At 39.2% G+C, this 25519-nt stretch overlaps 2 protein-coding genes across 2 annotated transcripts; one reads left to right on the top strand and one right to left on the bottom strand.

Moving 5' to 3' along the window:
• Nucleotides 1-262: 262 nt before the first annotated feature.
• Nucleotides 263-17326, top strand: LOC120415715 (titin). The gene is made up of 4 exons (XM_039577345.2): nt 263-476; nt 543-710; nt 780-5397; nt 16658-17326. The coding sequence occupies exons 1-4, from the start codon at nt 434-436 to the stop codon at nt 16890-16892; spliced, it is 5064 nt and encodes a 1687-aa protein (XP_039433279.1). The 5' UTR covers nt 263-433; the 3' UTR covers nt 16893-17326.
• Nucleotides 17327-17426: 100 nt separating this feature from the next.
• On the bottom strand, nt 17427-18617 carry LOC120415792 (adenylate kinase isoenzyme 6 homolog). Its single transcript, XM_039577450.2, has 2 exons — nt 18310-18617; nt 17427-18222 (listed from the first exon to the last, which is right to left on the bottom strand). The coding sequence occupies exons 1-2, from the start codon at nt 18335-18337 to the stop codon at nt 17714-17716; spliced, it is 537 nt and encodes a 178-aa protein (XP_039433384.1). The 5' UTR covers nt 18338-18617; the 3' UTR covers nt 17427-17713.
• Between the last annotated feature and the right edge of the window lie 6902 nt (nt 18618-25519).

The raw sequence follows: 25519 nt of genomic DNA on the forward strand, positions 1-25519 counted from the left end.
ACAGATAAAATACAGATTTATTTTTAAGAAAATACCGATCTCCCATAAAATAATCTGGCATCGTTGGTTCATACCGATCCGTTAAACTTTTTTCAAAACGCATCACCCTAATGAACCATCCCCATCATCTCATCAGACGCGTCCGAACTCTTCCAACCGTCTGATCCCAAGCGTCCACTCCCCCGACGCACAACACTTTCGCGCGCAAACATCAAACGCTTGACAGCTGTTGTTGCCCCTCTCATCAAACACAACAAGCGCAAGCAAAGCAACTTTTTTTTGTGCGGTCGTAAACAGGACGCGCGTCGGTGACCGGAGATCTTTACCCGTTGATTCCGTTCCGTTCCCCGGGGAACCGGAATGGCCGTGAATTTAGTTTAGTGAAATTGTGCTCTTTTTACTCGTCGACGCAGTTTTCTAAAAAGTGGAAAAGATGGAAGTGATTTTAAGCTCGCACATCGCCCGGGTCGTTTTGGGTGAGTTTTTGTGGAGATTTTCTACGCAGGAGGAAAAAAAACGCTAATGTGTGTTCCGTTCCGCAGCTTATTTGTACGACCAGAAGCTGAACCGGGCGGCGGATGAGTTCTGCAAGGCGAGTCCGTACCTGAAGGAGGAACGGAACTGCCTAAAGTCCGGCTTCCGACCGGCCATGTACATCAGCTTCAAGCTGACGGATTTGTTCCGGGAGTACAGCGAGATTCAGATAAAGCGTAGGTTTTTATTTTGGCGCGTGTGTCCTATTGGAAGTTGTAACGGATTCTTGTTATTTTCCATTTTAGTGAATACCTTTGTGGAAAAGTATGGGAACCAGTTGGAAATTCCGGGAGATTCGACGACGCTGAAAAAGATTGACTACTTGCTGGCGGCGTTGCGGAAGAATCGTCGTATTAAGGGGGAACCGACGGCGGTGGGACGGAAGCGGAAGATTCCGTCGCCGCAGCCGTCGCTGGCGAGCAGCACGCCGGAAGTGTCGGAGCCGAAGCACAAACGAATCTGTATGAACCGGTCGTTTATCGTGCTGAACGAAAGTGGGGGTGGGGGAGGAGGTCGGAATTTGTCCAACTTGTCGCACATTTCGCCGATTGGTGGCGAGACGACGCAGGATTCGGTCGCCGGGGATGACGAGAGTAATAAGGAGGAGGAAGAGGGTGGGGTTAGGACGGAGGAGGATGAGCAGGAACTGTCCCAGATCGATATGTGGAAGCAAACGCTGCTGGAGAATCAGATTTATCCGGAGAAGATTGCGGATTTGATCAATAAGGAGCGCGAGACGTCGATGAATCAGCAGGTAGGGGAGGTGGAAGTGAAGGAGGTTGTGGCACCTCCGGTGCCGGAGCAGCAGGAAGTGGCCAAGACGGATAGTCAATCGTTTAATTTTAATTTTGAAGATTTGATATCGAACATTGTTAATCATATTCCCGTGTTTGAAGATATGCTTGAGGAGAGCAAACCGGAAGAACCCGTTGTTGTTCCCGAAGAGACGGAACGGCCAACGACGCCGGTGACGGAAACGCCGCTGAAGGCGCGTCTTAGAAAGACCTGCAAGAAAAACTACGCCAATTTGTCCCCGCTTAAGAAAAGCTGTAAAAAGGTTAAAGTAATTTCTGATGTTCCATTCGAAGGAACCGTGCCGGAAGTGTTGCGATCGCTGAAAATCGATCCCGCTCAGGTGCAACCGGAAGTGTCCTCCACGGGGGATCAAGCCATCGCGACCGGAAGCAATTCTGCCACGCAGTACTACGTAATTCAGTCGGATAACACGACAAAGCTTGTGGACATCAATCAGCTGCAATTCCCCACGCAACAGGCGATCAACGTCGGGCCGGATGGCACACAAAGTCTGCCCCAAACGCTGATCCCGATCGCCGGAAATGGCATCCCGGAAAACACCTACTTCATCCTGGACAGCCAGCTTCCGCTGGTTCTGGGCGCGTACACGAACGAACCCCAACCGGAACCGGTTCCAGCCATCGTCGCCCCCACCCCGGAAACGCTTCTCAGCCCGGATAAGTTCCTTATATTCCCAAGCAGCGCGCCGGAAACGAACGCCGTCGAATCTATCAGCACCGTGGCGGCCCCCATGGCCAACGCCCCAACAACCACGGCCAGCATCATCTCTAGCATTTCATCTTCAGCCCAACTCATCAAGCAGGAGGTCAAAACCACCCCGCAGAACGTGTCCGTTCCGAACCCTAAAGCACGCAGCGCCTCCACCCCGAGCCGGAAGCAGTCCCACATCCGGATCCTCAACTTTCACACCCCAGCGAAAGCGGCCGCCCTCGGAGGAAATCGCATCGCAACGCCCGGATCTGCGCCGGCCTCCGTTGACAATCGACGACTTCCAGTCTCGACCGTCGTCAGCAAGCTATCGAATCTGCTCGAAGAGCAGGAGCCATCCCCTTCCCCTCTCGCCAAACTGGCCGGCGATTGGGACGCCGTGCACGGCATCGGTGCCATCACGGCTACCGCCGCCGCAACTCCCAACCCCAACTCCGTGTCCAACACGCCGCGGGTCGCGCGAAAACCATGCGTGCGCGTCCTGTCCCGCGCGGCCTCCGTCGAACCCACGGAAGCTGCACCGCCCGCGGAATCCCCCGCGCCGGAAGTGCGCAAGCCCACCCAGGCCCGCACTCCGGTGGCCATCAATCCGTCGGACATGGAAGAGTGGCGCCGCATCCGGGCCGTGTCCAAGTCCAACTTTGATCAGCACCTGCGGCTGGTCGAGGAGCAAAAGTCCATCACGACCAAGATGCTCCCCCGGAAGAAGCGACCCGCGACGGCGCACAAAACGAAAAAGAAGAAGGCGGCGGCGGCGGCCGAAGGGGGGGACACGACGCAGGACGCGATGAACGAGTCCGGCGAGACGACCATCGAGGGCGAGTGCTCGCTGACCGATGCGCACGCCCAGATGCTGGAGGAAGCGCTGGCGTCGGCGCGAAAAAAGACGCCGGTCAAGCGCGAGGAAGTGCTGGAAGACCAACCGGAAGTGGAAGACAACGCCAAGATTTACGTGAAGATTGCGACACCAAAGAAGAAGGCGGAAGCCGCCGCCAAGGCAAGTCCGAGGCGAAAGCATCCGAAGGGGGGCAGGTCGGCGAAGAAGCGACGGTCCGGAAGTGCGCGGAAGAAGGTGGTCAAGAAGAAGGAGGTTGTTAAGCAAGAGGAAGTGGAAGTTCCTATGGAGGTGGAAGTTCCTGCCGAGCCAAAAGAAAAAGTTGTTTCGACAATGGCGGTAGAACCAATGGAAGTCAAAGAAACGGAAAAGGTTGAAAGTCCAGCGAAGGAAGAACCGGTTAAACCGGAAGTTCCCGTTCCGGAAGTGACCGTGACTCCTCCGGAGCCGCCGAAGGCGGTCAAAGATCACCCAAAACTGTTGGCGAAGAAATCCAGCGCCGAATACGTCCGTCTCGAAAAGGAACAGCAGCAACAGGAAGTGGTTCCGGAACCACCGGAAGTCATAACCTCAAACGAACCACCTCCGCCAGCCCCCAGCGACTTTAGCTTCAACGTCTCGGCCCTGCTCGAGACGCCCTTCAAAGCCGAGCTGGAGAACTTCCCCGTCACCCCGCGCTTCCTCGTCCCGGACCCTCTTCAGGACACTCCGATCACGAAGATCATGCGCGATCTCAAAAGTTCCGCCGAAGGTTCGTCCGTGGCACAAGCGTGCGAAATCCAGACGCCCAACTTCCCCATTACTCCGGGTCTCATCAGCACGCCCAAATCGGTCACGTCGCTGACGAGTCCGCAAAGTACGACCGCGGGAGGATTCTCCAGTCGGCGCACGGATTACTCGTCCGGAAGTTCGTACTACAAACCCGACGAGTCGGAAGATCTAGACAAAAACCTGGAGACGATGCTGCAGAATGAGCGGAGGAAGCGGCCGCCGGCCGCTCCAGAACCACTTCCGGCACCCGAACCGGAACCGGTTCTAGCACCAGAACCTCACTACTCCTGCTCCTCGTCCTCCTCCTCTAGCAGTTCGGATTCGTCCGAATCGAGCAGCGCGAGCTCGCCGGAAACGTCCCCCGTCAAACCATCGGAAACGGAACCGACCGCAGCGAAACCAACGGACCCCCTCCAGCTTCCGTCAACCGTGCACAACATCTTCGAGATGCGCCGCCTGCAGCGGGCCGAACTCGAGGCCAAAAAGCAGCGCACGATCGCCCGCATCAAAACGACCAAAATGTCCCCACCGCCCAAGCGGATCGAACGGAAATTCTCCGGCGCACCCGGCTTCAAGGCACGCAAGGTTGTGGTAAGCCGCGGCGTGAAAGAACCCACCAAAAAGGTCTCCCCAAAATCCGCCGCATCTCAAACCGGAAGCAGAGCACCGCTCAAACCGGTTCCACCGGTCCCAACCACCAAAACAGCCACGTACTCCTCCTCCTCGTCCAAGCGCAAAAACCCAACTCCCCGAAAGGTCGTCTATCTGGAAAAACCGGCCCCCATCCCAACCAAGAAGTACTCCCCCAAACGGAAACCAACCGCACCGGAACATACCCGGAAGTCCCCACGAACCACCCAGCCCAAAACGTCCCGACCCATCGAGGGCACCTACGAAAGCGAGAACCTGTCCCGGCTCTGCTGCACGCCCGACCCGGTCGAACCCACCCAGGAAGAACCCCTCCCCCGGAAGCAGGTTTACGCGTTCAAGAGTCCGGAACGGACCGCCCCCGCAGAAGAGGTTCCCGTGGTCACGCCAGACTCCAACAAAGAGAACCTCTCGACGGAACGGATCCAGGACGATGCCGCCTCCAGCAGTGGCGAGGAAGAGGACGAAGACGACGAGTGGACGCTCCGAAGCGTGGCCGAAGACTCTACTTGCTACTTCCGGTTTCAGCACGACGAGAAGAAGCGCGGAACGACGACGGCTTCGCCATCGAGCCGGGTCATCAAAAAGTGCAACGTCGTTCTGGACGGGCGCAAGATCTGCATCCAACCGCAGGACGCCATCTGTCTGTTCGAGCAGGAACCCCAAAAAGCGGCCGGAAGTCCGAAGAAAGAAAAGAAATCGTCCAGATCCTCGTCAAAACCTTCGAAAAAATCTTCAAAAGAACCGAAGAAGTCGGAACCCCCTCCACCACCCGCTTCAACCCCGGCCCCGTCGACGCCCTCAATCAAAGCCAAAATCAACGTGGTGTCGGCGGTCCGGACGGCGACGAACCCCATCACGGGCAAGCGCGGCAACCATCAGGTGCAGCAGCGAAACGCACCGGCGGCCGCCGCCCCGGAAGCGACGACGGGAAAGTCGCTGCTGCTGCGGGAAAGTGTGCTGAAGGCTAGCGCGGAAGCGAAGCAGGCAGCAGCAGCGGGGTCGAAGCAGACGACGAAGGGCGAGAAGGAAAATGGAGCGGGGACATCGGGGGCGACCACGAGCGGCGACAAGGTGGACAGTGTGTGAGTATTGTTTTGAAATTTGTAACGGTTCCTCAATTCCGAGAGATAGTCAATTGACCCATGCAGCAAAAGAGACTTAAACTCAAAATACGATGAATTTTGAATGAACGTGTACTGTTTATCGAGAGATTAAAAGTGAGAGTGTGTGCTTGCAACATGGAGTTAAACTTTTCGAAGTGCCATGGTAAACTTCACAGAGAGTTCAACTCCATGTACACAAGAATTATTTTTTTTGAAAATCGCAGGAGATACCCTCTGGCTCGATTATTCAGGCAAAAATAAGTAACTGTGTCAATTTTGAGCAAAATAGGTTTAAGTTAAGGGATCGCTATTTAGCGTTGAAGATTTTAAGGGGAATCTATAGGGAAAAACATCGCTTCAGGATTTTGGCAGCAGGTGGCGCAGGTCTCGCCCAAAATTGTCCAAGCTTGAGATTCTTGTAGGAAGCTCGATTGCTCTTCAATAAGAACCATGAAGGAGGTATTAGACTATGACAAACAAACAAACAAACTCGCCCTTTTTGAGAGGGCAAATATGTTTTTTTCGTGTTTTGCTCTTGTTTACCTTCAAAATCAATAACCTATGCGCTGATTCATGCCTAGAAATGCTAAAAATTTATGCTACTTTTTAAACCCATTGAAAATTTCAATAATTTTTAACCTTTTTTTATTTTTTGGAAAGTTTATTTTATTTATTTTTTTGTTAATGGTTGGATTTTTTTTTCTTTCTTTTTTTAATATATTTAGTTTTTTTCAAGTTTTTTAGAGCAATTCCAGCTCAAATAATGATTTTTTCTGGTACTTTTGTACCCAACCCTCTCCGATTTCAAATTTCCAATAGCTGTCAAAGATAAACTAATGGGAAATTGAACGAGCTTTCCGATAAAAATATTTTTGAGACTGAAAAATCAGATCAGTCATATGGAAATAGTCAATGTTCAATATATATACTTTTATGTAAATTTGTCTGAAGAATCGATTCCTACTATCGTTTTTTTGAAAATTTTCGTGTTTAGACCATTTAAAAAAAACAGTTTTAGTACAGTCATCCCACATATTCGGAACTCCCACAAATTCGAAACACTTTTGTGATAATTTGTCAATAGCATGCCAAATGCATCTTTTCTGTCGACCCTACTATTTTTAGGACCTTTATTTGGGCATTCTCTTGCTATTTCACTAGTAAAAGTAGTACTTTTAAAACAAAAAACTGCATCTCAAGACTATTTTATTCAGAGCAGCAAAATCCTGCCTCCAAATTGCTTGTTCCATAATTGTGGGATGTTATTGTGCCTCCCACAATTGTGGAACACCTGAATTTAATTGATATTTTCACAACAAAAGTTATCAGACCATTCGTAAAACATAACTAACATAACTTGAGTTTCGTTGGTTTAAGTGCGTGAAGTCATTGTTTTGTAAAAATTATGTACTCGTGGAGAGAACCAAAGTTTGTTTACATCCGTAAGAAAAAAAGTGTTCCGATTTTAAGGGTCAAAGTTTTTCTTCAAAAACTTGATATAAAAATTAATCTGTGTGGACGCTCAGTCCTGTTTTTTCGTGTTATTTTCCGTCTCTTTTGTGTCGCTGTTCGAGTGCATTGGGTGATTGGTCATTATAATTAAATAATGGCATCAGTAGTGCGGTGCCTGTGTGGACGCTCAGTCCTGTTTTTTCGTGTTATTTTCCGTCTCTTTTGTGTCGCTGTTTGAGTGCATTGGGTGATTGGTCATTATAATTAAATAATGGCATCAGTAGTGCGGTGCCTGTGTGGACGCTCAGTCCTGTTTTTTTCGTGTTATTTTCCGTCTCTTTTGTGTCGCTATTTGTGTACATGAGGTGATTGGATTTCTTCTGATTCGTGTTGTTTTCATCTCTTTTGTGTCGCTGTTTGTGTGCATGGGGTGATTGGTCTTCTTCTTCTTCTTTTTTCTTTATGTTTAGTTCGCGCGTTCGTTGGCCAATGAGTTTATTTTTGTTTTGTTAGTTTTCGATAGAAACGATCCGAATTCTTTTTTTTTTTTTCGAGACAAGCAAGCCGTATTGCTGGATTAAGTCCTTTCTATATCATCGATGATCGGAAGGCACGCCGACGAATATGTTTTAAGGCTTATGGTATAGAATCATTTTAATGAATAAAGCCCTTCTTACATCACCGTTGATCGGAAGGCACGCCGACGAAGAATTTCTGGAGGATCGCGGTCGAATTAATACTATATTTAAAATTCTAGATAGCTATCTTTCGGATTCGATTGTGAGTAGCGGGACTTCGCGGTTACTATGCAACGTATTTTTTTGGAGTCTTTTTATATTTTAAATTTAGAAGTCCTTCTTTTATCATCGTTGATAGGAAGGCACGTCGCCGGTTAAGTTCGTTTAAGTTATTGTTTTAATTTCATTACAATCGGTTACGTGGTGTCCTGTTTTCTTTTCGTTTATATTCGTTGATCGTAATAATTTATTCCAACTGGCAGCTTTAGTATTAACTCATCTACTATTTTTGAAATTTGCTCGCGTTATCTAAATTGTACAAACAGTAAAAATATACTGATAAGTCCAGCCCATAGCACTACTGCTCGGTTGGCACGCGTTCGATTAAAAAACTTTTTAAATAATCAATTATTTATCTTTCCGCAGCCGGCTGCCTAAGATTTAACATTTTCAACCGATAAACAAAATGCTCATGGTCACATCACTGCCACTCGTGAATCCTGACCTCATACCCATCTACTAACCCCCTCAAAACTCATGTGATACTTTGTCGGAGAAGCAGTCGATTGGGCGGTCTCTATCACTCAAGTATCGGACTAACATTCCCATCCACTTCCCCGTGACCCTACCACTGGTCGTGGCCGGCGCCGGTATTGATCAGCATGATAGGGGCCTTTGAGAAGTTGCGAAGCGAGGAAAGATAGCGCCCACTCATCTTCCACGGCTCGTGGATGTAACTTCTGGAGGTCCTGGTCAATAACGGAGTAGCAACTGCGGGTGGGCACCTATGCTTATGCTTAAAAACTTGATATAAAAATTAAAATTTGCAGTTGTTCGATACAGCATTCGAAAGATAGCAAAAAATAGCTTTCACATGAAGGTAAAAGCGAATCATTAAGTTCATTTATCAAATTGCTATGATTTTTTGAACATTGGCCTATCTGTAAACTGTTCCGAATATGAGAGATGACTGTAAATGATTTTGTTTTTTTAAAGAGAGACATACCATCCTGCATTTTTCGTAAGTCTTTTTGTAACATTTGAGGGTTTTTTTTTCTAAAAAATTGTGAACGAAAAATAATTTTGACATAACCTTTAAATTTAACTTTTAAACTTAAAAATTGAAAAATCTCATCGAAGTGCCGTGTAATTTTTTTTCAGAGTATTTTTTCAGAAAGTCCGTCCAATTTCCTACAAGTTAGTTTTGGACCACTTTTGATACGATGCAACGGCTTTGAGTTACAGTAATTTTTAAATTACAAAATACAAAAATATTTAAATTACTTACGCCCTTCTCAAATGTCATTTTCGAGTACAATTGGCACCATATACACAAAAATGGCTTATATATGTCTAGGATAACATGTCTCAAAAGTTTCATTGAAATCGGAGAGGGTTTGGTACAAAAATACCAGACAAATTCCTGATTTAAGCTGGAATTGCTCTTTATTGTTTTTTTTCCGTGCATCATTCCATTTGACGCGGTAGCAAACCCAGGCCACTCAAGTCGGGAAAGTCGGGAATTCGCCAAAAATCCGTCAAAAATCGGGAAAAGTCGGGAATTTGTGATTTGTTGTCAGAAAGTCGGGAATCTCAGGCATACCTACGAAGTTGACTTTACCATACCTACTTGAAAAAAAATCTTATTCTTCAATATTTTTTTAATATTTTGTACAATTTTCAAATTCATTACAATCAATTCTTCATTAGTAACTTACTTTAAATTTAGTCTTTTCACTATTTCAATCTATTTGAGAATGAAAAGGTTTTCTAAGACATAAAAAATCCTACTAAACAGTGGATGTATTTGACACAGATTTTCATGATATTTTTCTATGAATCCAATTTTTATTTATTTATTTATGTTTATCAAACATTACCTCTTGTTTTTACTCTAACTTAAAACAAAAATAAAGTTAATGAAAAACTATTATAAAAATTGAGCTTGAACGCATGATTCTGTTTTATTTTATCATATTGGTTGAATATTTAAAAAAAGATTTCATCTTGTTTTTTTTTGTGGAAAATATAATTTTTTAAATTCATAAAGTCATTTCAATTTTTTTATTCATATGATTCCCTAGAACTTTTTTTTTGAGTATGGGTAAATTACTCTAGATAAAGCTTGATTTTCAGTTATCCGAAAACTTAAATACAGTAGTTGTTCGGTAACTGGGAGTTGTTTAACTGGGCTGCTTTTTAACTGGGCGCTCGATAACTGGGCCGTAGCCCAGTTAAAAAACAGACAAACGTAAAAAAAAAACCAACCGAAATCACCGAGGGAGGGGTTAATGGACTCAAAAATCATGTTCAACAAATAAAAAAAAAACTTTTTTCTAAATTTTATGTTATTTCAAGTCACAATTAGAAAAATATGAAAGGTAATCATTTTTTAAATTAGAGTAACTTTTATTTTTATATTTCATCAAAAAAATATTATGCATCGGTAGTCCCTCGTTATTTTTCGTTCAGCCCAGTTAGCGAACAGCATTCGGTGACTGGGCTATGTTCTCAGCCCAGTTACCGAACAACTACTGTAGTGAAAAAATCTATTCGTTGTTCGTTCTGAATGAAAAACAATATTTTTTTTTACGTTTTGAAAAAATGAAAAAATATTGAATTTTCTAATAAAGTAAATCTTACAAATGTTAGTATAAGTTTTCCAAATGTGCCTAAAAAAAATGTTCTTTCAATCATTTCACATAAAATATGTGGTAAAAAACAGAATCTTATCAAACTGTTTTTTCTCCATTAAAAAAAATTAAGGCAGTTTTATACTGACAACTTGATAAATCAACATAAATTCAAAAAATCAATAACAAAATTTAAAAGGAAACTTGGTAAAAACATGTTTTTATGTATTTCTAAATATTTTCTGAATTATTTGTAAAAATAATAACAGCAATCATGTTTTAAAATGAAGAATAAAATTTTAAATTCAGTAATTTTTTTTTGTCATTTTCAGTTGAAACGAAGTATCAAAAACTATACTTCTGTCAATTAAAAAAACATTGAAATTATAAATATTTTTAAACTTTCGGTTATTTTTCAAAGACTAGTTGTTAATGTTTCTAATCTTAATCAAAATAATGAGTGCTTCCATTTTTTATGGTTTTTTTAAAGGAATTTGTTGTTATCTTTGTGTTTTTACTAAAATTGTCAATAGTTTTATAAAAAGTTTTTTGTTTGAAATCATTCTTTTGATAAGAAATGCCTATTATTTGGGATTTTGGAAAAGTCGGGAAACAAGTTGGGAATTTGAAAATGGGATTTGAGTGGTCACCCTGCAAACCGGCTGAATAGGGGAAACATACCCTTTCTAATCAAACACATATCTTCGCCATATGGAGAGTTTGATGCTCGTTTAAAGCTAAAAAAATGCCATTCAAGGCCAAAAAGATCAAATTTAATGCACTTTTGATCATAATTTCTATTTGACGAGAACATTTCTCATCATTATGTTTGCACACACATCCACACGCAAGAGAGCTTAACCGCTTAACAAAAGTTGCCATCACTTGCGCTAACGTTTTCATAGCGTTTAAGATATGAAATTGCTTCCTACTACCGGCAACATGTATATTTGCACATTAGTAAGTCGCTTACTTGAAAAATAATCCTGAAACATGTAATTAATTTGCCAGCGCCACCAAAAAAACAAACGCGCCGAGTCACTTGACGTTTATGCCTATTCAAATCGAAGGCTGACGAAAACCGAGCGAGAGGCAAACAACACCACCACCAGCTCACCTGTTGTAGTGAGCCAGTGATGCCAGGAAGTGTTCGCTTAACTTTTCGTCACAAGTGGCAGCACTGGGCAGACACAAAAAAGCGCTGAAAGATGAAAGAACTCAGCCGATAATAGAAATTGCGAGGGGCTCCAGTGCATTCTCATCAGACCAGAATAAACTTGTGCAGGGTTGTTACGGACGGCGCGGATCTGGCGCGGATTTGCTGGATAATTTTGCTCAGGCGCGGATTTCGCGCGGATAGCAATTTTGATAAACACAATAATTGCGAACGATAGAATTTCTTTCAATTTACAAAGGAAAATATTATTTGGAATTGAATAAATTCGTTGAGTGCAAAAACATCGATTTCTGAGAAGTTCTTAATGAAGAAAGTTTTCTTCTAAAAATTATAGATTGTTTTTTTCTTAATACGAAACTTCGAAATAATCTTAAAGGAGCGATTTTTTTTTAAATGTTTTGAGATTTGTTATATAAATTTAACATAACATTATAACTCATTATTTTTAAAACAGCTGTTTAATAACAATTTTATTAAAATCAAAATAACAAAATTCGAAAAATTACAGAATTTTAAAAAATTTAAGCTATGAAACTTTTTAGATTTTCTAAGTTTTTTCAATACAAAAATTGAAATTTTTATATTTTTGGTTTATTGAAAAAATTAAAAAAAATCTGCTGCTACTCTGATTCAGGTAGAATTGATTCTACTCCCAATTTTCACAACATGACGAAATCCACTCAGCAATCTGCTAAAATCTCCGTCTTAAAGCGAAATGTAATGTAAAAATTAAATAAAATAAGAAATCTGGAATTCAACCATTTGAAATCTCAGAATTTACATATTCAAATTAATGAAAAAAATAGAATTCATAATTTGAAATTGTCGAAATTCACAGACTCAAAAAACGTATAAAAGTACGAATTATTAAATTAAAAAATTACGATTTGGTTTTTAATTTTTTTAAAAAGTTCTTAAGTTATCAAATTATTAAATTATTAAATTATTAAATAATTAATTTTTTAAATTATTAAATTATAAAATTTTTAAATTATGTAATTATTAAATTATTAAATTATTAGATTATTAAATTATTAAATTATTAAATTACTAAATAAAAAAATATTCAATAAATAAATTAATAACTTATTTTTTTGCCATTTTCTTAGTTCGAATCATCTTCGGAGGCATATTTTAGTTTAGAGAAATGTAGAGAAGAAATTAATAGAAATTTCGTGTTTCGATTTTCCAGAGTAAAATTTTGGCGAGAATTATCAAGTACAAAATCCCTAGATTTTCGTGGTGATTATTGCATTCGATCGTAATATTACGATCGTAATTTCTCGACTCACGATCGAGATTTCTCGATAGTAAGATTACGACTTATCATCGACAAATCTCGATCTACCATCGAGAAATTATGATCGTAATTTTACTATTGAGAAATCTCGATCGTGGATCGAGAAATTACGATCGTAATTTGTAATACCTTTTTTTAGAATATTTTTTTTATTTAAACAAAAACTTTAAAAAATTCGAAAATTTTAAAAATTTCAAAAATTTTACAAATTTCAAAAATTAAAAAAAAATCTAATATTTAAATTTTTTTTTTAATTAAAAATGTTTAAAATTTTAAAAATTTTAAACATTTAATTTTTTTATAATTTTTAAAAATTTTAGAAATTTTAAAAATCTTTAAAAAATTAAAAATTTCAAACATTTTAAAAAATTTAAAAGGATAAAAATTAATGAAAAATAAAAGACTTTAAATAAAATCCAATCCAATAACTTCAAAAAAAGTATCAATGGCGAAAGAATTTGGTGATTTTCTAACTTGATAAGGGCGTTTGAGAGGGCGTTTATAAAACATTAGCAAAAGAAACAGAACAATATCCGAAGGCCTCGCAAAAAATTCACTTCGGATAATCGAATCACGAAAAACATTTTTTTTTTCGTTGTTCAATTTTTGATTGTCGAGCTAAAGTGATTTAAATTTTTGCAATGCAAGATGGCGGTGACGTAATATTGAAAAAAATGCATTTTATTATTAAATAGGCTATTTGAAGTTTAAAATAAGAGAAGAAACGAAAAAAAAAAAAAATAGTTCGTAATTCTATTATTCGAATTCCCATACAAACCTTCGAAAAATCGAAGTTCGGATAATCCAAATTTCGGAATTTTTGTATTTTTTTTTGGTTGTTTGGAATTTTTATTTTTTTAATTATTTAAAAGTTTAAAAAAAAATAAACTTTTTGAAATGTAAAAAAATTAAATCAAAATTTTTGACTTTTTGAATTTTTAAGAAATATTTAGAAACTTTGATTTTAAAATTTTGAAATTTTTTAAAATTCTTAAATTTTTTGAAATTTTTGAAATTTTTAAAAATTTTGAAATTTTTAAAAATTTTAATTTTTTAATAAATTTTTGAAATTTTTAGAAATTTTATTTTTTTTATTTTTAAATTTTTTAAAATTTCTGAAATTTTAAAAATTTTGGAATCTCTGAAATTTTTCAAATTCGCAATTCGCAATTTTCAGTGTAAGAACGGGCCTTGACCGATCTTATGCACTAGGTTCCCGACGAACACGCACTGCCCTTACACCTACATCTCACCCTTGCTCTGAGTCAGTACGAGCAGCACGCTAGAACACGCTTTGAGTGTTCGTGCCAGGCATGCACACCTTCTTTTCCGGTTACGCATTTTAACTCGGCCGGGGGTGGTAAATTACGTAGGGTTTGATGTAAGTATAAGCGCCTAACCATTTATAGTGTGCCTATCAACTTTCATTAAAGCAAAAACTGTTTTATTTTTAGTTTGAATTCAAAAATTTGTTGTTATTTACTGTGTATTGTTTTCTCCTGAAATCTTCCCTATTGTTGAGTCTGTTTATCTGTTGCTATTTCTTTTGTCGCGGTGTTTTGTTACAATTTTTGGTCCTAAGCATGTTATAAAAGTTCACCAGAATACAATAGTAATATTTGTGTTAATCCTTTAACCATTCCATAAATTGAGTAAGGGCTCAAACCTCACTTGTTTGAAAAAAAAAAAAAAAGGTGAAGATAGAAAACAATAGTTACTGTCTAGAAATATTTATAAAAATCAAGTATCAATAGTAAGAGAATGATGAGCGTATTTTGAAGAATAAAAATGAGAAGCTAGATGTATTAGATGTAAAATTAGACAATAGTTAATAAATAGAGATACAAAACAAGCTTAGATTATAGTAACGATAATTTATAGGACAGATAAAGAATTATTCAAATAAATAAATTCGCAATAAAATCAAAAAAGATAAGGTGAATGATAAATAGACTTGATATTACTACACTCAAACCCCGATGGTTTGACACCAATTGTTGTCAAACGAACGGGGTCACTTTTTAGTTTGACACCCCTTTTTCACGGAGTTCACACACATGTTTTGATAGTGTGCGTAAGCGCCGTGTAAAAAGTGACAGTTCGTCACTTTTTAGCTTGACTTTGACCAAACAACGGGGTACAAACTAAAAAAAAAGTGTCAAACGAAAAAGTGACCAACCACCGGGGGTTGAGTGTAGTACATTAAGGAAAAGTATATTTTTAAGGAAAAAAAACAAAACAAAGTTTGTTACAGCAGTATCAATTGATAGAAAAGAGTGGAAAAGCTTTGAGAGATAAGAGAATCAAAAGTTAGTAAAATTAAAATCAAAGGTTGGATATTAAATAGAAGAATCAGTGAAGAATTTGGGAATCAGAAGAGAAAAATAAAAATAGGAGATAGGTGGTAGCTGAGAATGAAGAGAAGAGAAACCCCGTTGTGCGATGTTTCAGGTACATCCACAGCAGTTGACTCAACATACTGCGAATCAAAACAATACCGTCCACAATCACAAATTACTTCCCTTTCCCACATTGTCGCGCCCCTTTCTTTTAGCCGTCTCGACTCTGACCCGCGGTGGTCAAAGGTTTACGATCCGTTTCCACAGGCCACCAGCTAGGTCATCATGAAAACCAAGCCAACGTGGAGGTAAGAAAATAGAACACTCGCAAGGAACCAGAGCTATACTGTTCTGATCAAGATAATTCGGATGATCTAACAGAACTACGGATGTAGTTAGTTACGCTCCTTCCAGGATGTTCCTTACGTGGACGTCAACCGAAGAGCACGCAACAAGGTCACTGCCATTGCATGCTCTTAGGTATCAATCCTTGGCCTGCAATCTCTGAAATTTTTCAAATTTAATATTTAAAAAAAAAATAAATTTTTAAAATCTTTGAAATTTATGATTTTTTAGAAATTTTTGTATACTTGATTTTTTTAAAATACGTATCGAGATTTTCTCGATCGTAAGTCGTAAATTGTCAATGGTAGATCGAGAAATTACGATCGAATGATCTCAATCTACTATCGACAAATTACGACTTACCATTGACAAATTACGATCGAGAAATCTCAATCGTGAGTCGAGAAATTACGATCGAAATATTACGATCGAATGCAATAATCACCTAATAAAATTAAACAAAAATTAAATTAAATATTCAAAATTTTTAAAAATTTTAAATTCCTAAAAAAAATAAAATTTTTAATTTTTTTTAAATTTTTGAATCTTTTTAAATTTTTTGAAATTTTTGAAATTGTTGATTTTTTTTTATTTTTGGATCTTTTTAAATTTTTGATTTTTTTGAAATTTTTGAAGTTTTTGAAATTTTTTAATACCTGAAATTTTTAAAACACATATCGAGATTTTCTCGATCGTCGGTCGTAATTTGTCGATGGTAGATCGAGAAATTACGATCGAATGATCTCAATCTACTATCGACAAATTACGACTTCCCATCGACAAATTACGACTTACCTTCGACAAATTACGATCGAAATATTACGATCAAATGCAATAATCACCACGTTTATAACTGATTTATTTTATGGTTTTAAATTTCTTAATTTAATTTTTTTTTCCTGAATTTGTTTTGAAAGCAACGCAACGTTACAAAAAATGCTAATATTGTTTCAGAAACGGCAAAAAAGGTTCTACGTGGTGCAGGTGGGATATGAATCCACAACTGATCAACGGTACTTATCCAAATGCTTTATGTATTATGTATTATTTTTCGTTTGAAATTTTATTCATTATGTTACTCTCTTCTATGTTTGTCGCAAATTTTTTTTATATGGCGCGGATTTCACGCGGATTGGGTTTTGGGGTCGGCGCGGATTTTTTTTTCTACTTTTCCGTAACAACCCTGCTTGTGAAAGGAATAGGAATAACTTCTAGTAAAAGTCAAACTAAACAGAAATGTTCATCTCCTCCCCTAGATCCCCATCGCCCAAGATGCCCCTCAAGCTGGACATGAAAAAGAAGCACCAGCAAACGATGGCCGACAAAAAGTTATCATCGTCGTCGACTTCCGGCGAGAAGCACGCTTCGTCCGAAAAGCAGCAATCGCAACCGAAGGAAAAACCACCAGCACCAGCACAGCAGCAGCAGCAGCCGAAAGAGGAGAGTAGCATCGACATTGCGGCAATACTGTCGCATCTCCATGGGTCGTAATTAAGGAAGGAAGCAGAGGATGGTAGAGCGCATCTTGTACAAAAGAAAGGGTTTTTTCATTGAGGACGGTTGATTTCGCGAGCCAAAAGTTGAAAGTATTTCCAGTTTCGTTTGTGTTTTGTTTTTTTTCCCTGCCCGCCCGCTCGATTGACGATTCGAATAAGAAGAGAGTTTATCCACTGTTGTTGTGTAATGTTTTGCTTCTGGTTGTAAAGCATATTATCGTACCTTTAGATAGCGGAAGGGTGGTGACTCGAACCGGATGTACAATGTACATTTTTTTTTTCATTTTGTGTAGGCAGACTTTATATTTTTAAACACATGTCAAGTAGTACATATTTCATAGAAAACGCTTATAACTCATTATTTTTCATTTGAATTTATTATTTAATAAAATAAATCATGAACTATTATTTGATTATGGACAAACCTTCTCGCTGGTCTTATTATTTCTTCGACAATCCGAATTAATTTATACCAACATGGGACAAAATTACTGGAAGGCTGTTCGGATATAAAGAAAAAAGTCCAACGTTTCCTTTGGTTTTAATTCTAGCGTAATAAATTTATTATTACCTTCCGTGTAAAGTGGGAAAAGAAACTCAGCTTATACGCGTAACAATTTTGAAAGGCCAAAATGGATTCTAAAACATGCTTTTGCTGTGCTCATGGCGTTTGCCGCTTACCGTGTGCCGAAAACATTTCATTTTTATTAAATAATTTTCTCGAAAACATTCTGAACACAGGGAAACGACGATAAACTTAGTTTTGCGGGTGTGTGTGGTGTGTTTTATACAATCTTATTATAAAAGTGTTGCGGCTTACTTCTGTTTGTCCGCCTTCTGCTTGTTGGCACTGCGCCAGCTTTCGAGCCACTCGCAGACCGTCTTGACGTTGGCCTCGAGGTCCGTCTCGTGGTCACTCTGCAGCTCGAAGATCAGTTCGTCCCGGTAGGACTCTTTGGCTTCGTCCAGCGGAATCTGGAAGATTTCGCACTCCATGTTGGAGCGAATCTTGCGCTCGTTGTAGCCCCGGCCCTGGAGCCGTTCGTACAGCAGGGAGGTGGCGCACCGGACCACGTACACCGCCTGGAACCAGCGCTCCGGGAAGAACTCGCTGCTGTGGTACTCGACAATGTTCCCACCCTGCTGCATTATCGGTTCCAAGTAATCGAGCAGTTTGTCCTCGTCCAGCACCGGGCACTCAAACTCCTCGTCATACTCCTCGACGCAGCCCTGCTCTTGGACAATCGCGGACACACTTTGCCATTTGAAGCCAAGCTGCTCGGCCAACCGCTGGCACAGATGCGTTTTGCCGACGCCGGGCGTTCCTAAAATTAGAAAATCCATTAGTCTAGCTGCGAGACTCATCCCAATGCGGAAATTTGATCATCGTCCGCGCCACACCCGCACCGTACCTGTTACCAAGATATTTGGCTGCTTCATTTTTGGCCGCCGCCAGACGAACTTTCACTCCACTCACTGTCCTGAGTAGGTCCCGATTTCTGAGCAGTTTCCAGGAAATCCCCTCAAACCTCTAGCGTTTCAAACACACAACCAACTGAGCTCTTTAAATTAGCAACTTGGGGTTTAAATTTAGAACCGATTCCAGACGCGGGACCACCTCTCACCCCTTTCTTTTGGTTTTTAGCTTGAACTCTCGCTGCGAGACTTTCATGTGTTTTTGGAGTAGTTAAACGCGACGGCGTGCGAGGCGAGGAGAAAACAAACGCGTCTTGACAGATTGAAAGGTTTCCCGCGGGATGGAGCGTAGTCCCACGTTGAAAACAGCTGCGCAGAGGTGAAAAGTTTCGGCGCCATAGACTTTTCAGACAGTAAACTTGTAACTTCCCAAGTAACCAGGTTTTTAAGCGAAGATGGCGTTCGAATGGTGAACATCCGAAATGTCAAAATCGCGCAGTAGTACCAACATCAGAAAACAAATATGGCAGTCATGCCATGGCACACTTTTTTTCGGAATATTGGTACCACTCCGTAATTTTGACCTGGATTGTACGATCAGTTCCTAAAGAAGCCATTACACTAAAGCAAACAATCAAACTCACCCTTTTTCGTGTTTGAGATTTTGCCAAACTCGCAACAAGGCAAAATGTATGCAGGCTGACAAAAAGTGCGAGTTTGTTTGCCGTAGTGTAATAGCTCCTTTAGAAAATATCGATTTTCCTGTTTTTTAATCTTTGCATGGCAACATCTCAGCAACTAAAGGAGATATTACACTACGGCAAACGAACAAACAAACAAACTTGCACTTTTTGACAGTTTGCCTGGATTTGTTTGTACAAACGTCAGCCTGCATATACATTTTGCCTTGTTTGCGAGTTTGGCAAATTGTCAAACACGAAAAAGTTCGAGTTTGTTTTTTTTTTTTTTGCGGCAGTGTAATGGCTCTTTAAGGGTCGTATCGACAAAGTTCAAAAAAAGCAAAATATAGAGAATTTTCCCAGCTTTTCATTTTTTTTTCAGGAGTGGGCAAACAGGGGTACTAATTTAAAAAATAATAATAACTCTGGTGCACAACCTGGACACCATCGACGCAAGCATCGAAAAAGCAACGAGAACCTTCAGGACTTCCTGTGGGATGTCAACGAATCCGCTCACCGAAGCACTCCTCCGTGAACAACTGTGATACAGTCGACTCTCTGGCTGTCGATCTTCTCGATATCAATATTGCTCCATCTATCGATGAATTCTTCAGTTCCTTCAAACTGCATACTTCGATTGGCTTTATTCCTCGATATTTTCTCTTGCTTGAAGGATCTTTTCCTCGACGGTCCCTTGGATTCTGTTTGCTTTAAAAATCTCTTCCGGTTGTCAATAATTTCACTTTCTCATGGCTAGCATAGACATTTTTCTTGGCGAAACGAAGCTTTGAAGGGTGTTTGACATTAATTTGTTTTTGTTTGATGGACGTTGCCATGATTTTCTCCCATAGCTGGGTATCAAGAAAAAAATATTTTCAATCGAGTCTTCATTTTGCATCGTTCTGTAAACTGATGACTCCTAGGATGACTCTCTTCCTCGACGGTCCCTTGGATATTGACAACCAGAGAGTCGACTGTATTAGTTTTTAAGCCAAACATAGATCTAGGGTTTTTTCTCAAAATTTATTTTCCCTAAAAGAGCACTCAGCTCAAGGGTTTCCAGAAGCGTTTATTACTTGCCAGTCTGCCAATTAATTACTCAAGCTACTGGTACAAAATGATTAATTACACAAATTACATAATTATTTTTCACTAAGATAAAAAACATTTAATTTAAATTTAAAAATTGCATTTAAATCAATTGCAAAAGAAGATTAATTAAGTTGACTTACGTTTTTGTAGTCATGTTTGTCATAAAACCAAAAAAAAAATACTGTTCTGTTTTACTTCAATATATGAATTTTAATAATATTTTCAGCTTCCAAAGTCGAATGCCATTAAAATATAGAATAACGTTTTTTAAACATTGGTTTGACATTACTTTGCATTTTTTTTTTCTCAAGCAAATTAAAAAAATCTGTTACTGAAAATACGGATAATGTGGAACGTGACATTTACATTGGATTTAATTTCTGCATCTGAATATTAGTCGATTTTTTTTAGCTTAGCTCTTAATAGAGAGATATTACAGGACTGTCATTTTCTGCAGATGATGAAAAAATATTAAAAAATACATATCTTTATTTTTATGGATTTTTAAATAAACACTTGAAAACTTTGTTTTTTTTTTTTTCAATGATTATTAAGTACATTTTGGTTTTAAATATTTGATCCACATAAACTTCAAATAATTTTGACTGCCTACACTCAACCCCCGGTGGTTGGTCACTTTTTCGTTTGACACTTTTTTAGTTTGTGCCCCGCTGGTTGGTCAAAGTCAAACTAAAAAGTGACGAACTGTCACTTTTTACACGGCGCTCACGCACACTATCAAAACAAACGTTTGATAGTGTGTGTGAACTCCGTGTAAAAGGGGTGTCAAACTAAAAAGTGACCCCGTTCGTTTGACAACAGTTGGTGTCAAACCATCGGGGTTTGAGTGTATTAGTAGAAAAGCTTAAAAAAATTAATCAATTCTAATGTAGTTCTAGCAAAAAATATATATATTTTAATGATTACTTAATAAAAATGAATAGATTTTGGATTCACAAAACATTTTTCACTGAGTAATATATCATGGCCTTTTGTTGTTAATCAGCTTCGATATACAACATGATAAAAATAAATTTTAGGAAAGTTTTATAAGAGAACTGTAGTGAATAAGGCCTTTCTACATACAGAATCAGTTTTTTTTATCTTTGTGTTTCACTCTAATTTGAAATTAATAAAATATTGTTATTATAGATTATATCTAAATAGTTTCGTTGATAAAGTATAATTTAAAAAAATCAATTACTTTAATTACTCAAAAGTTACTTTAATTACCAATTAATTACTTTAAATTACTCTTACTGCCATGAATTACTAAGTAATTAAAGAATTACACTCAAACCCCGTTGGTTTGACACCAACTGTTGTCAAACGAACGGGGTCACTTTTTAGTTTGACACCCTTCTTACACGGAGTTCACACACACTACTAAACGTTTGTTTTGATAGTGTGCATGAGCGCCGTGTAAAAAGTGACAGTTCGTCACTTTTTAGTTTGACTTTGACCAACCAACGAGGTACAAACTAAAAAAGTGTCAAACGAAAAAGTGACCAACCACCGGGGGTTGAGTGTACCTAATTACCAGCTAAAAATCAAAGTAATTATTAATTACTTGCCAGTCTGAGACCTTGCTGGAAACCCTACTCAGCTAGCAAAATCTAAACGTAAAAATATGTGCCCTCCCTGTAAAGGCTTATTAACTGATCTCAGTTGAAAGGTTCTCCAAATCTCTGAATTGCAAATGTGACATCCTGGAGCAGAACTGTTAAATTCGAGGTTAAATTCTAATAAACACTAATTAAATTTAAAAAAAATAGTAATAATAACTGCGACTATTTTCAAAAAAGTTATCTAAAAATTACTATAACTTGAAAACGGTGCACTTTATCAAAATTTGTCTGCGATTTCACTAAAGTACTTTTTGATTGCAATTTTGATTTTACATCGAAAAATTAAGTTATAATTTTTTTGCGACCCATTGTTTGATTCTTTTTTAAATCAGTATTGATTCAAAAATTCACTACTCGGTCGAAGATTTTTTGCCCGTACTGGAAATTTCTGAAAAGTTGGCATTTCCCAGTCACGGTGTTCTCACAGGATTCTTACCATTCTTACAGAATTCCAGCAGAGCGAAAATATTCTTACTCCCAGTCACGGCGTTCTCACAGAATTCTAACAAAATTCTAGCAGAGCGAAAATATTCTTACTAGAACTGTGCCATCATTCTGCCAGAACTTTGCAAGAATTCTCAGAGAATTCTAGCTCAAATGCAATAACCGGTTCTAGCAGGAGCCGGCGAAACCAACCGGTTCTGTTAGAATCCTGCTAGAATTTTGTTAGAACTATTCTGACAGGCCGCCTGCTAGAATTCTGTAAGAATTTTGCTAGAAAGAAATGGCAACAAATTTCTGCTGGAATCCTGCCAGAATTTTGCTAGAATTGAAGGGATACGGTTTTTTTAAAGAGGAAAGTTTGTTATGGGTTTCATGAGAAGATTTGCTAGATTTTTGCAAGCAAATTGAAAGAAATTAAAAAAATATATTTATTCAATAAATAAGATATCTCGCAACAACCATAGATTCAAAATACACACTTTTCCTAATTAACTAATAATCACTAATTCACTTGGGCACTTTTTTCCTGGAAACCAATGAGGATGGTTGTAACTTTCCGTTTTCCAAGACGTTCCCCGTGTTGTGGTCCACGTTTTCCGGCCCCCATGGTCAGCGAGCTGGAATATCAATATGTTCCGTGATATGCAGAGGCAGTTCATCCCGTGAATGTTTGGCTGGATCCTGTTTTAATGAAAAAGGAAAGCTATTTATTTAGTTTCAATATGATCAATTTTAAGTTACTAACCAAAATGGTCGATGCAGAAAAATGCGTCATCCTCCTCCAATAATCAGAAATAAAAGAGAAAATTGACAAGATGGCGGTAATTTCATTCGCCACAAAACGGTTTGGCGAAAATGACGTCATTTTTGTCAGATTATATCTGCTAGAATTTTCTAGTAAAATTCTAACAGCATTCTGGCAGGCCTGCTAGAATTATTCTAGCAGGATTCTGACAGAACAATCTCTGCTAGAAATTTCCGTGACCGGGCTAGAACTATGTCATCATCCTGCTAGAACTTTGTAAGAATTCTCAGAGAATTCTAGCTCAAATGCAATAACCGGTTCTAGCAGGAGCCGGCGAAATCAACCGGTTCTGTTAGAATCTTGCTAGAATTTAGCTAGAACTATTCTGACAGGCCTTCTGTTAGAATTCTGTAAGAATTTTGCTAGAATGAAATGGCAAAAATTCTGCTAGAATCCTGCTAGAATTTTGTTAGAAAATACAAGAAACGATTTTTTGAGGATTTTGGAGTTTTTCTAGCTTGTGTTTGCCAAATAAAACTTATAGAAACATTTATTTATTGTAAAATAAAGAAGGTTACAACATCTTAAGTTAACACAATGTTTTTTTTTATCACTGTTTCACTGTGGCACTTTGATTCTTCTTATCAACGTATTTAATAGCCGACGACGATCGAAACTAGCGCCAAGGGTTGTCGTTTACTCCCGCCGTCCCGGGGAACGAATGTGGTGATTTTCTTGCTGATTTTGGTGTGCTGCATCGGATACACTTGCAGATCGCGGAGTGCCTTGCCTTTCCCGGGGACGCTCCGGCAAATGGAATTTATTTTCACCATGTTCCCAGCAATATCCTGTTAAAATAAAAAGCGGAATGTTTATTAATGTGGATGATTTATTATCTTACATAAATTAACTTACCAAAAACAGGCGGTGCTGGAAAACGCGACATCTTGCTTCAACGGAAAAGTAAAAATGAACTTGATCGAACAAGTTCGCCGATGAGATGGTTTTGGTGGCAAACACATTCGCCACAAAGCGGTTCTGTAAAATGACGTCATTTTCGACAGATTTTGTTCTGTTAGAACATTCTGGCAAAATTCTAACCGAAATCTGACAGGCTTGCTAGAATCATTCTAGCAGGATTCCAGCAGAATCAATTCTGTAAGAAATTCTCGTGTCTGGGTTATTGTCCCCTAAAACATATCAGAAAATAAAAAAAAAATATTAGAAATTGTATTTTTTTGTCAGGGGGCGACACCTATATCTCACTACAGGCAGCTCGCCCGTAGCCAACACAAGCTGTCAACTTCGGCACCAGAACAAAAGGGAAATGTCAACTTCGGCTCCAGCACAAAAGAACAGCTGTTTGTTACGGAACCAAAACAAAGCAACTGCGCACTGTAAAAAAAAGTACAAAAACTGCAGGCATAAAATGGAAATAAAGTAATTATTTTATTTATGTAAAATATTACCACAATGTACGTTTAAAAGTTAGTGTATGTTTGTGAGGTGATTTTCATCAATTTATTTGCAAAATAAACTACTTAAGGTGGGATTATTAAGCACACATCGGGCCGATGACCTCATTTAAAGTTGCGCGCAGTTTGCGCGCGTTATCAATCTCAGTCACCCAAGATGGCTGCCGTTAGCATCCCCCTGTTTTTTGCACATCAAGTTTTAGTGACAAAAAGTAAAATTCAAAATTACAAAAAAATCACCGTGTATCATTTTTTTCAGTGTAGCCCTTATCCATACCTACAACTTCTCCCCAGACACCAAATCGATCAAAAAATTCCTTCAAAAGATACAGATTTTTAAATTTACATATCATTTTTGCATGGACAGCTGCCAAATGTGTAAAATGGCTTCTTTGAGCATACCAAAGGCACCAAAAAAGTTTCAGCCGAATGAAAAAGTACAAAAATTAAAATCAAAGAAAAAAGACCGATTTCTTAGAGAATTGCTCCACTGCGTTTACTTGCTAACAGGTGCCGTAGCAGCTCATGCGAGTCGTGCTGACAAATTGGAACCATTTTTGTGACAAATTTTGTTCGTAAGTTGCGAAAAGAGTTTCGACGGTGAGGATACTCCACCACAGGATTCGTACAGCGTACAGCGGCCAGAACTTGCGTGAACAATCCCCACGGGTTCAACTTGTCGTTGATTGGACTCAACTCCGTCACCGTTCCTTCACGCTCATTTGGCGCCGCTACCGTCTGCCGCAATCCGTCCTTAAAAATAAGAAATTTAGTGTATTTACACCAGGCTGCTCGAATCAACAAAAATAAACATTGAAGCAGTGCGCCCAATTTCATGGGAAACTGTTAGAACGAATAATTTCGTTCAAGCACGATCTAAGCACGACGAGCGCGATCTGGCGCGATTTGGCACGATGAGCGAAAAACGACCACGATGAAGGTACGATGAGCAAAGTTTAAGGAATTTGGTGCGATTTGGCACGATTGAAATGAAATCGTGGAGTGTCATCCCCCTCGCCCAAAATCTTACTTTTTCAACAGTTACTCAATTTTGAGTAGGTTTTGTTGTGACGAAAATTGAGTGGTTTAAAAAGAGGACACATTTTGGATGAGTGTGTGAATTATTTCACCCGAACTGTCAG

The sequence above is a fragment of the Culex pipiens genome, chromosome 1 (genome assembly GCF_016801865.2).
Source record: "Culex pipiens pallens isolate TS chromosome 1, TS_CPP_V2, whole genome shotgun sequence".
Taxonomy (NCBI): Eukaryota; Metazoa; Arthropoda; class Insecta; order Diptera; family Culicidae; genus Culex; species Culex pipiens.